Source organism: Podarcis liolepis (genome assembly GCF_965112155.1).
Source record: "Podarcis liolepis genome assembly, chromosome: 2".
Classification (NCBI taxonomy): domain Eukaryota; kingdom Metazoa; phylum Chordata; class Lepidosauria; order Squamata; family Lacertidae; genus Podarcis; species Podarcis liolepis.
Genome location: NC_139555.1, coordinates 99,594,947 through 99,611,905, shown reverse-complemented (window position 1 = coordinate 99,611,905; position 16,959 = coordinate 99,594,947). Strand labels below are relative to the sequence as shown.

Here is a 16,959-nt window from a genome sequence, read left to right as displayed (position 1 = left end):
GAAGCAAGGTGAGGAGGTACAGCAGGGCTTGCTGATGTGCTCTAAAAAGGAAAGCAGATCAAGACATTTGGAACCAGCTTGGCTGCAGGAGTTACAAGATGCCATTAAGGACTACATTCCAGATTTGTGTGGGGTTTACTCCCAAAGCCTTTCTCACTAATGAGTATAGCCACAAGGTAGCAGAGGTTTAGGATAAGAGTTTCCCTTTTCCTAGAATAGCAACCTTCCCAGGCTGACCAGCCCATCCACCCCTCCCTTCCCTCTACAGCACATGCAGAATCCACCTTCTTGAAGGTTGGACTATTGGTCTAGTTCGCTCAATCCACCAGAGCTTGTCTTCGCATGCAGGGCAAGTCCCTAACTCACTGAGGGTTTGAGAGCCTTTAGTGGCTGCAGCATCTACCCTTTGGAATTCCTTTCTCTTGAATAACAGACAAGGTTACCTTTTCCTCTTTCATCAATTCTTTGACGTTGAGATCTTTCGCCGTCTACATCTGCATTGGAATTGTTTTCAATGTGTTTTTATTTTTATTATTATTTTAACACAGTTTGCCACCCTGGGCTCCTCTGGGAAGAGGGGAGGGATATAATTTTAATGAACAACTAACTAATGCCACCAACTATGCTGGCATACGGCTGTGTACACACAGCCATTAAAGTCACCATGCATGGCTGCTGAAACAAACCAAACTCCTCTAAAAAGAGTTAATAAGAAATGTAGTTTGCCAACGGCGTTCTTTTCACATTCTCCAAACTCCTGGATTACGGCTGAGCTCATCCTTGTACTGAAGCACTCACCTGGTAGCCATAGGCAACAAGGAACCGCATGCAGGGAAACATCTGGGGGGGGGGGTCTCCTGCTACACTATGCAAGAGACTAAGTGGGTTCCTGGGGGAGGAGGGCCAGAATTGGCCTTATCAAGAGGCAAATGCTGCAATTTCCTTAAGCAGCAAGGGCAGCGAGAAATTAGTGACCTGGCCCCTCTTAACTAGCTCATCTCATCTGACCAGCCCACTAATCCATCCAGACACCAAGGCTCCCATATGGTTCTTTAGAATCATACCTGGCCCCCTTCTTCAGCCCTGCTCTCACTCTTCCTCTCTCCCTGCCCACCTGTTTACTTGTTAACTATTTTGTTATTGCTAATGTAGCCGCAGTACCGGCCACACCTCAGCCTCACCACCACCACCACCACCCCGCTCCCCAACCCCTTTCTCAGAGTGAAGTTGAGCAGAGCGGAGGAGCAGCTGAGGCACAGTGCTGTCATTGTGTTAGCAGGAGTCAATGGGTAAGTGGGCAGGTTGGAGACAGACAGAGCCATGGTGGAGTTAAGAAGGGGCAGCAGTGGTGAAGGAAGGAATCACCTATGGCTGCAAAATTTCTTGCACTCTATGAATGGAGCACTCTGTCCCTCCTCCCTGCAAGGCATAGGACCCAAACGGGCTGCGAGAGAAGATAACCCCTCTCCTCTGCACCCAGTGTAGAAATGCAGTGGGCCCTTCTCTGCTAGTACGCAGCAGACTAGTAAATAAATTTGCAGGTGACTTCCTTTTGTCAGCTTATTTACAAGGTTGAGCAAGCTCAATATCTGCGGCCTGTGATGCAAAGTAATTTATGCATGTCTCTAGCGGCTGCATTCGGATGCAATGTTAACATGTAATTTAGTTGGAAGACAAGCAGGACTATTGGGCAGTGGCTCCCACACTTCTTCCCCCCCCCCCCATGCACCATATGAATATCGCTGAGGGTCCTGGCAGTCTAGAGGTTTTTCTGCCTCTTGTAGCATTTGTAACGCACTGCACTTGGTTATGGGTGCTTTCCTGTGTTGTGTTTCACTGCGTTACAGTCTGAATTCCACAGAGTTCAATCTGTAATGCGATAAAATGAAAATGTAAGAAACAAATCAGCAATAAACATGCAATATGAATGCGTAAAGCAGACAGGCCATGGACCACATGAACGAAGTCCGCAGGCCACAGTTTGGGACCGCCAACGATAGGAGATCAGAGCTCTGGCGTTCCTGAATCCCTATTGCCAGCCTCACCCTCATTAGAAGGTGCTTTTTAAAAGACCACATTCCATTTCCCAGTCTTCTATTCCAAAGAAGCAGGGTAGACACTGGGGTATTTGAGAAGCAGTCCTCTGAAGATAGCAATACTACGTTCTCGGACCAGAGGGGCATTAGCACCATAAACTTATCTGACAAAGCATTTCTGGGTTGGGGTCTGCCTACCCTTCCCCTTCTCGGCTTCTGAGTCCTCATCCTCATCCCCCCTCACCCTAAATAAGAGGAATCTGACTTCAGGATCATGACAGGTAGTTTAAGAACAAGCCTGGTCTTCCATACAAACCCATCCCCTCTCCTGGTACAACTGCAAGAAATAGATTGCATCTATTTTCAACTGAGCGTGGTTACTCACTTTGTCTAAGCCAAGAACTGTCATTTCTATTTAGAGGGGGAACAAGACAAGATAATTAAGAACAGTCTGAAGCTGGCTAGTTCCCCTAAACTGCAGTTAGCGCTGACCAGTGTTTTGTTTTTTTCCTGGAGTACTCGAGGGTACGAAGTACCTGCACCTCTTTTGTTGTGGTTGTTAAAAAGTGTGCCACTTACTGTAACAACTTAATGGTGAGTAAAAGGTAAAGGGACTCCTGACCATTAATTAGGTCCAGTCGCGGACGACTCTGGGGTTGTGGCACTCATCTCGCTTTACTGGCCAAGGGAGCTGGTGTACAGCTTCCAGGTCATGTGGCCAGCATGACTAAGCCTCTTCTGGAGAACCAGAGCAGCACACGGAAACGCCGTTTACCTTCCCGCCGGAGTGGTACCTATTTATCTACTTGCACTTCGTGCTTTCGAACTGCTAGGTTGGCAGGAGCAGGGACCGAGCAAAGGGAGCTCATCCCGTCGCGGGGATTCTGATCGGCAAGCCCTAGGCTCTGTGGTTTAACCCACAGCGCCACCTGCGTCCCTAATGGTGAGTACTGGCACCTATTTTTCGGGGGTGGGGGGGAGAAGCACTGGTGCTGACCACTGCTTGGCCTGGTCTTCAACCTCCTTTCTGAGAGCCTATGAGGTCCTGGTAAGCATTAGTTTGTCTTACTGTATCGTGCAAATAAGGCCTTTGTCGGGACTCAGACATAACTGTAACCATGGCTTACCGAACGCAAAAAGCTTCTAGACTTTTCCTTGTCGCTGTGCCAGAGCAGGGGCAGAGGGACATCCAAGCACGGAGGCTACAAAACAGTTTAGATCTGCATGCAAACCAGGCCAATATCTACCTGATCATTTTACAATATACGTCTCATTTTCAAGATGCATTAGCCCTTCAAGGGCCATTTATTATGCATTCCCACTCAAATAATAATAATTTTCACAATTCTCGTTGAAACAGATGTGTCTCTTCTTCAATCACTAATTAAGTGCATTGCGGGACATTGCAATTCTTAAAAGGCTATCAGAGGAGGAACCCCCCCCCCCTCCATTCTTAAACAAATCTGCTCTGGCAACTTCCCAGCAATCTTGACTTCATAACTCAAGGCCGTAATTATTCAAGGAGGACAAGTCTTTGATTATGGATATTTCCAGAGTGTTATGACTTAAGCAGAGAGATTTATTTTCACCTTTAACAGAAGCAGAACTGAAAATATTTGCTTTATGTGCTAATTGATTTTTAGCAGCTGGACCTCTCTCCCCCTCTCTCTCTTTCACACACACTCGCAATATTCTCTTGAACCAGGGCAACTAATGTTCAGTTCAGCCATAAAACTTAAGGAATCAAGCAACTGAAGTACTTTCTTTCAATCTGGAGCAGCTCGTAAATTCCTAACCATATGACAATGGAGAAAACTTTAATAGCGTGCTGACCACATTATTAAACTGTGAGAAACTGGGAGGCAGTATTAAAACAAATGGAGAAAGTACATGAGAAAGCTGACATTCATTAGGCAATATTATAACCTAACACTGGGTTTGGGATGTGGTGTGCAGAAAGCACCCTCCCACCCAAATCCTGTTTGGATACATTGACTAAAGTTCAGCTGTAAGTATTCTGATGCGACATTGGGTTCCGATGAGATCAATGGGGCTAACTATGCCAACTAAGTAAGTATGGAACTATGGAAATACATTACAGTCGTACCTTGGAAGTCGAATGGAATCCGTTCGACTTCCAAAACATTTGGAAACCAAGGCGCAGCTTCTGATTGGCTGTAGGAACCCGTGGAACCCACATCGGACGTTCGGGTTCCAAAGAACGTTTGCAAACCGGAACATTCACTTCCGGGTTTGCGGCATTCAGGAGCCAAAACATTTGACTCACAAGGCGTTTGGCTTCCAAGGTACGGCTGTCTAACTAGGCAAATTTATATCCAAGCTAACATAAGCTAAGGGAGAAGATGCAGAAGTAGGTGTTTGTGGAGGGAGAGGTATAAGTTTTTGGAAGGCAAACAGCATGACAACACTGGAAACCAACTGCATAAAAGGGTCCATCACCAGCTGTTGATCTTTGCTAAGCTATCACACTTTACTTTACTTCTAAACTACTCTTGAGCTCCATCTCATAAAAAAACTTTTCCCCCAGACGGCTATATGAAGCTTTAACCCAGGGGTCAGCAACCTTTTTCAGCCATGGGCCGGTCCACCATCCCTCAGACCATGTGGTGGGCCAGACTATATTTTGAAGGAAAAAATGAACAAATTCCTATGCCCCACAAATAATCCAGAGATGCATTTTAAATAAAAGAACACATTCTACTCATGTAAAACCACGCTGATTCCCGGACTGAGAAGGCCGGGTTGGGAAGGCGATTGGGCCGCACCCAGCCCATGGGTCTTAGGTTGCCTACCCCTGCTTTAACCCATTCCATGTTGTGGTTCGAGGACCCGATCCCCGCGCAGTGGAATGAAACACAAGGACACGTGATATAAGGTTAATGGGCAAGAAAAGGCCACAACTTTATTGATTACAGCAAGTGAAAAGGTATTGGCTTAGGCATGGGATTACGTCAGCTGACTCCACCCACTCGGAGAGGGGTGGGTGAGTCGGAAAACAAGGGGGTTTATTCACCAGTAGGTGGAGCCTGTTGATGCTAATCCAACTATAAGCTTTCCCCTGATGTCACCGAGGGTCGTGCCATGGCCTCCCGCTACGCAGGCATCAGACAGAATACACGACCGCCGGATTCCTTTAACGGAATACCCAAAAATTGAAGGCGCAGGCGATGGCCACACCTAGCCCTTCGACACCACAACACATTATTCCAATGCCTAACCTACCCACCAATACCACAAAAGTTGTGACGATTGCTACGAGGTAGGCGGAAAAACCCAAAAGCCTAATGCCAAATGGAAAAATTCCTACCAGGCCCCCAGGACAACCAGGGTGACCAACCTAAGGTCCATAGCAAGGCCAAAAGAAACTGAAACCCTGCTCTAAGGGAGTGGAGGGTGGGTGACTCGCGACGGAACGACGAAAAGTGAGGGCTGGGAGGCTGGCGATGCAGCAATTTAGGCTGCTGTACACGCCCCCTTGAAGGCACCTGGTTAGGTGCCTGGCCGTGGGCGTGGGCGCCAGCCAGGTGAGTGGGGGGCAGGGGGCAAACGCCCCCTGCTTGAGGCGGAGTCCGGCTCCCGGCCACAACCACTCCCCTCTCTTGCAGGGAGGAGAGTCTTTCCCGTGATGGAACTCCATGATTAGGCTTTGGGAGACAGCTAAAAAAGAAAGAAAAGCTCCCACTCCCTCTTGGTGCTTAGAATTCAATCGAGAGAGCATGCCACTGTTTTCTGCTGATGGAATATTACATTTGAGATGCATATCTTTACTACATCTGAGATTGTAAAGAGCACTAATAACTCAGCATTAAGCTGCAATTTCTTCCCTCTTGGCCACTGGCTTTCAAGTCTCAATACCTTTTAGGACCACTTGAATACCCACTGCAGATTCCTCACAATGAGGACAAAGCCCTTTGGAAGCCCTTTGCGTGTCGTAATTATGGGAGCAAACTGAAGAGCACTGGGAATTAATAAAGAAACAAAGGCATCTAAAACCATCAGCCATCTTCCCACACTACTTACTGGAAGGCTGCTTGGCAAGTGATAAAGAAAAACTTTCAAGATGAACTTCAGGGAAGTGTTCGCTCTGATTTTTGTTTTATTCTCTTAATCTCTGGCCACTTTGAAGCCGCTCTTCAGTGATGCTGGTCAGCAGATAGGTTTCCCCCTCCCCCAAAACATAACGAAAAATTAAACCTGAAATGGTTTGCTAGGCTGAAAAATATAATGTGGGTGGCTGCTAAAGGCAAAAACAAATAGTTGGGTGAAACCAACAGGATATAAAACTTATAAAGATTCTTATTTTCAAAAAAGAAAGAAAGAAGTTCGCATTTTGAACTTATGAACCAGTTTTAGCTCAGTGCGGCAGCACAAATTGATAGAAATGCAGCAAGCATCTTAGGGAAACAGAAGTGAGTCTTTACACAACGAGTGCGGCAAGTTTACAGTGTGCAAAACACGGCCAGCTTTTCTCCCTCATTGGTAATGTGGACAGGCAGGGACCAGTGTGAGCTGAAATACTCCTCTGAGGTAGTAAATGTCTGTACACATTTACATAGAATACAGGTTTATTCCCTCAACAAGAGCTAGGCCTAAGATAACGCTTAAGAACCTTGGGGTTTAAGAACTAAAGCTTGAGAACTTTGTTTCCTTGTTTTGAGTTACGGAATGAAACAACGAGCACGGATAATGTTTTTCGCAACTTTTAGTCTTCAATTCTGTTGCCACCAGAAATACATCCTAGGTCAGGCATAGGCAAACTCTGCCCTCCAGATGTTTTGGGGCTACAATTCCCATCATACCTGACCACTGGTCCTGTTAGCTAGGGATGGTGGGAGTTGTAGTCCCAAAACATCTGGAGGGCCGAGTTTGGGGATGCCTGTCCTAGGGGCTTGGATAGTGTGGTCCTTTCTCTACCACAGGCAGAGAGGAGGATCTCTGGACGGAGCAGGAAGTCTGCTATGCGGGCATCCTCCTTGCAGTTTTACAAGCCTCTGAAGCTGACCCTCCTCTGCAAGAGCAGAAAGAAAACATTTCCATGGGATGGGGTGGAGCAGGAGAGAATATGCCTCTGGAAAGACTAGGGGAGAGAAGAGGCTAGGCCAGCCTTGGAGCTGGTACCTTGGGGTCACTGGGAGGAGGGAAACGGGGGGTGGGGGGCAGGACTTGACTGAACAGCAGAAAAAGGAAGGCTGTGTCCTCCCGCACTTTGGGCAAGGTTTATCTTCCTTTGATTCTACCTCCCTTTCACTTGTTCTCTTAACTGCATTTATGCACAATGGCACAAATTGTATCTGCTGTTTTTACCCTCAAGATGGTTTCCTCTGTTAATGTGATTTGGGATTTTGGCTTCAGATTGGGAACTGGACTTCTCCCTACATCCATGTTCATATTTAGCTGCTGCATGTTGAACAGGACATACAGTGTCGATACGCGAGGGGTACTCTCAACTCCAATGCACCATTGTAAGTCTTGGCTTTAACAATATGAGTTGAAGCTCTAATAATCTTTGCTTGGTTGTGTAATCGCGGGGCTTTTATACTACCAACGACATAGATTATAATGGTACCCAGAGTTCATCTGAGCATACAGCCTTCCTATGGGAGCCACCAAGTTGGATTTCACTGCGCATGGCACCACTTGGAAAGCAGATGAATCTATCTGCATAGAATATGCATACTGGAAATGTGAATAGTCTCAAATAAATAACAGGCTCACCACTGGCCTAGTTGCAGTCTGATCCTACAGACACTTCTCCAGTAAGGCTTTTACAGTGGTACCTCAGGTTAAGAGCTTAATTCGTTCTGGAGGTCCATCCTTAATCAGAAACTGTTCTTAACCTGAGGTACCACTTTAGCTAATGGGGCCTCCTGCTGCTGCTGCTGCCGCGCTGCTGGAGCACGATTTCTGCTCTCATCCTGAAGCAAAGTTCTTAACCCGAGGTACTATTTCTGGGTTAGCGGAGTCTGTAATCTGAAACGTTTGTAACCCGAGGTACCACTGTATCTATATTTATCTATCCCATTGCACACTAAGTTCACTCTCCCACTCCACTGCAGTTTTCTTTACTTCTGTTTTCGACTTTCCACTAGAATCCCTCTGTTTTTAACCTTTTCTATTTCCCCTACCTTTAGATCACCCTAAGTACTACCTCTCACCATTTTCACTCCTTTGGATAATTTCTCACTCATTGTAGCCAAAAATTGAGTACACAAATCTAATAAAACCAATATAATGAAAACCTAGTAGCACCTGCGTGAGAGAATCTGTACTAAAAGGGCCTTCTGTTTTGTGCCCTCAGTCAGATTGCAAAATGGCAACACAGGTGAATCTACAGTGGTACCTTGGGTTACAGACGTTTCAGGTTACAGACGCTTTAGGTTACAGACTCCGCTAACCCAGAAATAGTACCTCGGGTTAAGAACTTTGCTTCAGGATGAGAAGAGAAATTGTGCGGCAGTGCGGCGGCAGTGGTAGGCCCCATTAGCAAAAGTGGTGTCTCGGGTTAAGAACAGTTTCAGGTTAATAATGGACCTCCAGAACAAATTAAGTTCTTAACCCGAGGTACCACTGTATAAGCTCTTCTACACCTTAGCAACAAAACGACACCTCATTTGGGCTTAACTGCAGATAGGCTGGTGTGGTATCGCCTTGGTTCAGAAAGTGCCCGTTTGTCTTTCCTTTGCAATTTTTCACACTTGATTTAAACACAGTAACATATGCTTTTAAGTCATTTCCCCAGATGCGGAGATGCAACTCAGCTGCATTTTTAAAAAAAAGAATTAGTTGATTTTGCTGCATTTTTCTTTGTAGGTTCTGGGAGCAGTTTTTAAAGGCTGGAATATATCAAGGTAGGCCGGCTATTAGACTGCTCCTCTACCACAGCTAAAGAAAGCCAATTGATCACTGCAAGAACTGTAAAGCTGCCTGTGGCTGCTCAGTTTTGGCCGTGGCTGTTTTTCTTAAGTATGGCGGCTCCTTCCTAATTCAGAAAAAGGCAGCGGGGGTTGTTGATCAATGCCGTGAGCTGCTCATTTTGAAAACGACTATTGTTCCACGAGCATTTCTGTGGTGGTCAGCCAGCCCTTCTCCCCTGCTACACATGCGGTTTTATTGATTTTTGACTTTTGCAATGTAACATGTAACTGCACTACTTAGAGCCGAATTTTTAGGATTTCAAATGACTGGGGGGTGGGGTGGACGTAGAGGAAAGGACCCATTTTACGCATTTTGGGCCATTAGTCGTCCGTTCAGCAGAGTCCTCTGGTTACAGCAATAAGGATCAGCAGGCAGTCAAGGCATGCTCAGTTTGAGTGACCTTGTGAGCCTTTAACATGTTTACCACATAATCAGCAGGGAATTCCATTTTCAAAATACAAGACTTCATAATCCATTAGCAACAGAGATTGGCCCAGAGCACTGGATTTTCTGATCACGTGCATCGAGGAATAAAAAAATATTAGTATGCAGCAGCCAGATTAATCTTCAGCCCTGGAAAAATCTCCTCCCTCCCCCTGCCCTCCCCCACTTCACCACTTCCTGGTACCAAACAGCCATACATACAGTAGCTTCATTCAGTTTCAAGCCTGCACATTTTTATCACATCCAAAGCCCATAGGAAAGCTCCTTTGCAGAAAAACCGCCAGGGCGGAGGGGGAGGAGGAGAAGGAGAGAATGCTATTCAGCTAACTGCTCTACAAAGGTAAGTATTGCATAACAACCAACTCCCCCTTCTAGGTTTGTCTGTTGGTTATATAATTGCGAGGCATGAATACAGATGTTCATTTTAAAGCAAGAAGAGAATTGTCTCCCATTCGCAGTGTCACCACTCCCTTTCCTTTCATTAAAAACAGAATTGCAAAATGTATATTTAAAAAAACAACATCTCCCTGCTAAACACCCCCTCCCCCCCAAAAAATACACACCCGATTCTATAATCAAGGCCTTGGGTGAGATTAAAAAGCAAGCAAAGTAGTTTAGCTCACAGTCAAGTCCAATAAATCAGAGAAAAGATTCAAGTCGAGAGCATTTCAAAACGTAACCTTGGCAACGCAGAAAAATGCTCCAACAGAACTTAGGCTCGTTTTGCTTTATTCGTCGTTTCTGAAACTGGAACTGTAAAGAAGAGGAAGATGATGCAGCAAGAAAGTCGGCGGCAACAAGCTGCAGATCCAGGGGGTTCAAAGGGCACACGGCTCCCTATAGCGAAAGTTCTTCAGACCCTCAAAATCTGACACCAAGTACAGCTGACCACATGAAAACAATTCAGCGTCTTGTTTTTGTAAAAAGATATGTAGCCCATGTTGCCTTTAAAAAGGCGTAAGGAAAGTAACACATTTAGAATACAGTGGTACCTCGGGTTACATACGCTTCAGGTTACATACGCTTCAGATTACACACTCCGCTAACCGAGAAATAGTGCTTCAGGTTAAGAAATTTGCTTCAGGATAAGAACAGAAATCATGCGCCGGCAGCGCGAGGCCCCATTAGCTAAAGTGGGGCTTCAGGTTAAGAACAGTTTCAGGTTAAGTACGGACCTCCGGAACGAATTAAGTACTTAACCCGAGGTACCACTGTACGATAAAAATACCCAATTCATATAAAAGCCTAAAACATGTAACAAGTTTTAAAAAATTAATTGGGTTGTATGCTACGAAAGTACGGTAATTGCACGAGTGGAGTGTTTCTGTTCATGCAATGGAATTCTGCTCCTTTTTCTGCCTCCCCTCTTTGATGCGCTCCCCAAAATATACCGTACTTTCCCGTGTATAAGACGAGGTTTTCTAATTATAAAATAATGTGAAAAATTGGGGGGTGTTTTATACACAGATAGTGCATAGGGTGGACTGGGGATTGGTTGGTGCGGCGAGCAGGAGATTGTCAGTAGTGATTGGGTGGGAGATTGGTGGCTGCGTCAAGGGTTGGTGTCGATTGGCTGTCGCTGCGGCAATTGGGCAGGTGATTGGTGGCTGCCGGCGGCAAGCAGATCGATGATTGGTTGCTTTGACGAGGCATGTTAGTGAGCGATTTTCGGCAATCCCTCCCCCAAAAAGCTCAACAACCCTGGGCAATTCCCCCCCCCCAAAAAAAGCTGAACAAGTCTGAGCAATCCCCTCCATTTTCTTAATTTGGAGTCCCCCAAAATAGGGGGGTGTTATACATGGAAAAATACGGTACTCTGGGGGCTCCCTCTGGAGCAGATTTGGTGGGTACAGAGGCATGTGAGGGGAGGAAAGGGTGAGCAAGTTGCATTGTGGGAAAATAGGTCATTCTGCTTGTGCAAGTAATATGGCTGCATTCAGGTGTGGGGCTTTATTGTAATAGTGGTTTTTGTGTTATAACATTCCTTCTAAATTGCAGTACCTGTTGCATTACGAACGGTGCCTTTTAAATCAATATACAGTGGTACATCGGGTTACAAACACCTTGGGTTACAAACGCTTCGGGTTACAACCTCCGCTAACCCGGAAGTGGTACCTCAGGTTACAAACTTTGCCCCAGGATGAGAACGGAAATCGCGCGCCGGCAGCGCAGCGGCAGGCCCCATTAGTGAAAACGCACCTCAGGGTAAGAACGGTTTCAGGTTAAGAACGGACCTCCAGAACAAATTAAGTTCGTAACCCAAGGTACCACTGTACTACCACGTCACACTGAATTTTAAAGGGCAGGAAAGAACTGTATGCCAGGATACCACCTCAAACTGTGTCACATGAGCGGCAGATCATGAAAACCGTGGGAAAGTTACAACACAAAACTCCTGCATTTTTCTGAGCTGACGAGGTTGCAAACGGATTTGTCTTTTTCTGGAAACAATTAAAACAGAGATGAGCACTAAACCTATGCTAGATTCTGCAACACTTCCAGAAGTGGCTTTTAAGCTGTGTGAAAGATCACATAAAACATGAACGTTAGCAGGTAAGGAAACGTCAGGAAGATGAACTAAAGTTTAACACCAACTCCGTAAAAGCTGGCCTGTCAAGAGAAAGGCGATATAACACTTTGCAGAAGAGTCAGGATTAAGTATTGAGAAGCTTCCAATTTGCAGGGCTGTGATCCTGCCTTTATACATTTATTTATTTATTTATTTTGGTTCAAACTGAAGGGCCCTCCAGATATCCAAGTATATGGGGGAGAAAGTAACCAAATTGTTGGTTTGGGGTGAAAGGCGGCTTTTGAGTCAAACGCTGAGCCAATGTTTTTCATATTGTTAAACAGGAACTTATGAAGCTCTCTTCATTGATCCACATTCACCATGGAACATTTGAAGCTGCCAAATATTGGGCCAGGTAATTGTTCAATCTAGCCCACTGTCATCAGTAGCCTTCTATGGTTTAACGCAAAGGTCCTTCTCATCACCTGCTACTTGATCTTTAATACAGGTGATGTCAGGGATTTAATTTGAGACCTCCTATAGGCAAACCATGTGCTTTAACCACTAGGCTGTTGCTCCCTAATTTCTTAACCTTCTCCATCCAAGCACTCTGTGCAACTGGTGACAAAGCAAATCCAGCATTTTCTCAACCACCACCGGAAGCAAGCATCTCCTCCTAGTAAGAAAATTAAACAAAAAACCATACCAGGTCTCCATACAGCAGCCCCATTGGCTGTCATCAAAAGGTTGTTTGTTTGTCTTTAGTTTTATTACACTAAATTCACTAGATGAATTGTTAGCTACTTACAAGGCACAGCGTGGCGATAAAGGTTATCTCTAATAGTCTGTTGCAGCTCGTGATCTGGAGATCCTTTCTGAAACCTCTGGTTGAGATAATGTCTCAGATCTTTGTTCAGACGACTTCCTGAAAGAAAAAAAGAAAGAAATCACAAATTGAGCAGAGAAGGGATTAACATTGCCAGCTCTAGCTAACATTAGACTTGCAATCTGCAGTTCCTCTGAATTATGGTATGCTGCTTTCATGTGCGTTTTCTGTAAATGGCTAATTACCAAAAATAACTTGCTGCAAACATGAAATCTCCCTGGCTTTACAACCCCTCTTCCTTCCTGCTGCTGCTAAAGGGATTATCACCCTCTCTCCTGGCAATAGCACATATTTTTTCTGCACTGGGAGGAAAATGACATAGACAAAATGATGATGGGGGAAAATATTTTAAAAGGGAGAGCATTTCTTCTTCTACACAGCCCAAGGCTTGGGCAAAAAGGAAGGCTGGACACACAGATTAACATAGCAGAGCTGCCTGGTCTTTAGTTGGGAAATACTCAAATAAACTGACATTTGCAACCTCCACAGCAACTAGGTTTGGGTAAAGTCTAAACATCCACTGCTGTAATTTAGACAGGCCTCCAGGTTTCAAATCCTAGATGAGTGTTTCCCAAACTTGGGTCTCCAGTTGTTTTTGGACTACAACTCCCATCATCCCAGGCTAGCAGGACCAGTGGTCAGGGATGATATGAACTGTAGTCCAAAAACTGCCTGAGACGCAAGGTTGGGAAACACTGTCCTAGATGATAAGCAGACATTAAGCCAGAGCTCCCCATTTGAGACAAAGCTCTGGTGTAAATGAACCAAGAACAAAGCACCAAAACCAGAACACAAATGAATGAGGAAAGAGGAAAGGCAAAGGTGTACACAAAGGTGTACACTAAACCACTAACTTCTACTCAGGGAAACCTACTGAAATCAATAACCCTAGTTTAGTCATGTTCATTAATTTCAGTGGGTCTAAACTTAGCTGAATACCACCCATTATGACCAAATCTACCCAGTGGGTTTAAACAGTAACATTTCTAGTGAAAGTTTGAAAGATTACAAGCTGAAGAATTGGCTACGCTTCCTAACAAGTCGTTTCCAACACCAGTCTGCTAAACTAATAGCAGTCCGCACATATTAACGGTATCTTAACCAAGCAATGGGTTTCTTGATTTAATAGTCCCCAATATCTAAGCTGCAATTGCATCTCAGTTTTTCTGGTGACCAAGAAGGATGTATAGGTTTCTTTTAAGTCAAATATATTAGAAGTGTCATGAGATGTTTGTACAAGTAGGTGAAATATTCAAAGGCGAAATTGTGCTATATCAGCATACACAATTTATGCAGAATATAAATCACATATAGCTTCTTCTTCTATGTTCATAATCATATACATCAATAAATGTACTCATTAGTTATTTTGGTCATAGACCAGCAGGGACTTAATGTGCTGTAGTTAAAAATATGAATTTGAAACACTTAATTAAAAAAAATCAAGGATCTTCTAAGTTTTTCTATAGGAACAGAACTCCATTAGAGACTTCCAGGACTAATCACTGTTCTGGGATTTGCGAAAGAGACATTTTTATTAGTCCTGTAGAATTCCCACTAATGAGCTCCTAGCAGGGCATGGGATCAGTCAATCCCCCCCCCAAAAAAAAAGGGGGGGAGGGGGAACAATTAAGCAACACTTCTCTTTGTCACATACTCATCTATTTTTACACTTCCAAGAGTCCCACAAGGGCCCAGCAAATTCATTCTCCAGGCACGCGAAATAATTAAGCTGAAATGAAATTGTTCCACTAATGCAAACTCCCACAGGATTTAAGATACCTTTGCAAATCCCACTGCCACCCCCATTCCAGTTTTACCGTACGTGCTCCAAGAGTTTTCCAGGAAAAATAAGTACATTTGCTTTCCCTTAATTGGAACAGGGTGCCCTTCCACCCCCCACCCCCACCCCCCGTCACAGCCACATGGGAGCTACCTTTCATAGAATTGTAGAGTTGGAAGGGATCGTGAGGATTTTCTAGTCCAGGGTTTCCCAGAGTTGGGTCTGCAGCTGTTGTTGTTGTTGTTTTTTGGGGGGGGACTACAATTCCCATCACCTTGCCTACAAAGGTCCATATAGTTAAAGCTATGGTTTTCCCAGTAGTGATGTATGGAAGTAAGAGCTGGACCATAAAGAAGGCTGATCGCCGAAGAATTGATGCTTTTGAATTATGGTGCTGGAGGAGACTCTTGAGAGTCCTATGGACTGCAAGAAGATCAAATCTCTCCATTCTGAAGGAAATCAGCCCTGAGTGCTCACTGGAAGGACAGATCCTGAAGCTGAGGCTCCAATACTTTGGCCACCTCATGAGAAGAGAAGACTCCCTGGAAAAGACCCTGATGTTGGGAAAGATGGAGGGCACAAGGAGAAGGGGACGGCAGAGGACAAGATGGTTGGACAGCTACCAACATGAGTTTGACCAAACTGCGGGAGGCAGTGGAAGACAGGAGTGCCTGGCGTGCTCTGGTCCATGGGGTCACGAAGAGTCGGACATGACTAAACGACTAAACAACAATTCCCATCATCCCTAGGTAGCAAGACCAATGGTCAGGGATGATGGAAACTGTAGTCCAAGAACTGTAAGATTGGGAAACCTTGATCTAGTCCAACCCCCTGCAATGCAGGAATCTTTTTGTCCAACATGGGGCTCAAACCCATGACCCTGACATTAAGAGTCTACCAACTGAGCTATCTGTTGATGAGATCCTTTCCCATTGTGGGTTTTCAGTAAATGACGTAAATATGTGGCTGTGGCACACTGCTTGGGCCTTGAGTGACCATTGTTTAGGAAAGACTCACATGATTCCACCATTCACATACTGCTCCCAGCAGCGCAGGATTCCATTACAGAAGAGTGGCTCCTATGTGGCTATGGGCAGAAGACACCTGGGTCTTCTCATAACAGAACAACTTGCCACTGACGCTGCACTGCCACTGTAAATTCCCTAGCTGACATGCCTCTCCTCACAAGCAAATAATAGTAATAATAATAATAATAGTAATAATAGTAATAGTAATAGTAATAGTAATAATAGTAATAATAATAATAATAATAATAATAATTTTTTATTTATACCCCGCCTATCTGGCTGAGTTTCTCCAGCCACTCTGGGTGGCTCCCAATCAAGTGTTAAAAACAGTACAGCGTTAAATATTAAAAACTTCCCTAAACAGGGCTGCCTTCAGATGTCTTTTAAAGATAAGATAGCTGCTTATTTCCTTCACATCTGAAGGGAGGGCATTCCACAGGGCACGCGCCACTACCGAGAAGGCCCTCTGTCTGGTTCCCTGTAACCTCACTTCTCGTAATGAGGGAACCACCAAAAGGCCCTCGGGGCTGGATCTCAGTCCCCGGGCTGAACGATGGGGGTGGAGATGCTCCTACAGGTATACAGGACCGAGGCCGTTTAGGGCTTTAAAGGTCAACACCAACACTTTGAATTGTGCTCGGAAACGTACTGGGAGCCAATGCAGATCTCTCAGAACCGGTGTTATGTGGTCCCAGTTGCCGCATTCTGGATTAATTGCAGTTTCCGGGTCACCTGCAAAGGTAGCCCCACGTAGAGTGCATTGCAGTAGTCCAAGTGGGAGATAACTAGAGCATGCACCACTCTGGTGAGACAGTCCACGGGCAGGTAGGGTCTCAGCCTGCATACCAGGTGGAGCTGGTAGACAGCCACCCTGGACACAGAATTAACCTGCGCCTCCATGGACAGCTGTGAGTCCAAAATGACTCCCAGGCTGCGCACCTGGTCCTTCAGGGGCACAGTTACCCCATTCAGGACCAGGGAAACCCCCACACCCGCCCGCCCCCTGTCCCCCAAAACAGTACTTCTGTCTTGTCAGGATTCAATCTCAATCTGTTAGCCGCCATCCATCCTCCAACCGCCTCCAGGCACTCACACAGGACCTTCACCGCCTTCACTGGTTCTGAGGTCCATGGGTCTGAGTCCTACATTCGACAAAATATCCCTGCATTGCAGGGAGTTGGACTAGATGGCCCTCACGGTCCCTTCCAGCTCTGCTATTCTATGATTCTACGTTCCAGAACCATAATGAGCTCAGCACAGTGGATGGTCAGATTGCAAGCACTGAAGCCCTAAGCCTATATAGGTTGAGCAGCAGTTTTCCTGTCTGAAGCCCTCCG

The 16,959-nt window shown here is 45.4% G+C and overlaps 1 protein-coding gene across 40 annotated transcripts in view; it reads right to left on the bottom strand.

Annotated features, from left to right (window-relative positions):
- MAGI1 (membrane associated guanylate kinase, WW and PDZ domain containing 1) overlaps positions 1-16,959 on the bottom strand; it is a 480,329-nt gene that overhangs the window by 212,040 nt on the left and 251,330 nt on the right. For all 40 annotated transcript variants that reach the window (XM_083491069.1, XM_083491085.1, XM_083491061.1 and 37 more), the window contains exon 2: positions 12,734-12,850. In XM_083491069.1, the coding sequence (XP_083347195.1) occupies positions 12,734-12,850 (117 nt within the window). The remainder of the gene's footprint in view (positions 1-12,733; positions 12,851-16,959) is intronic.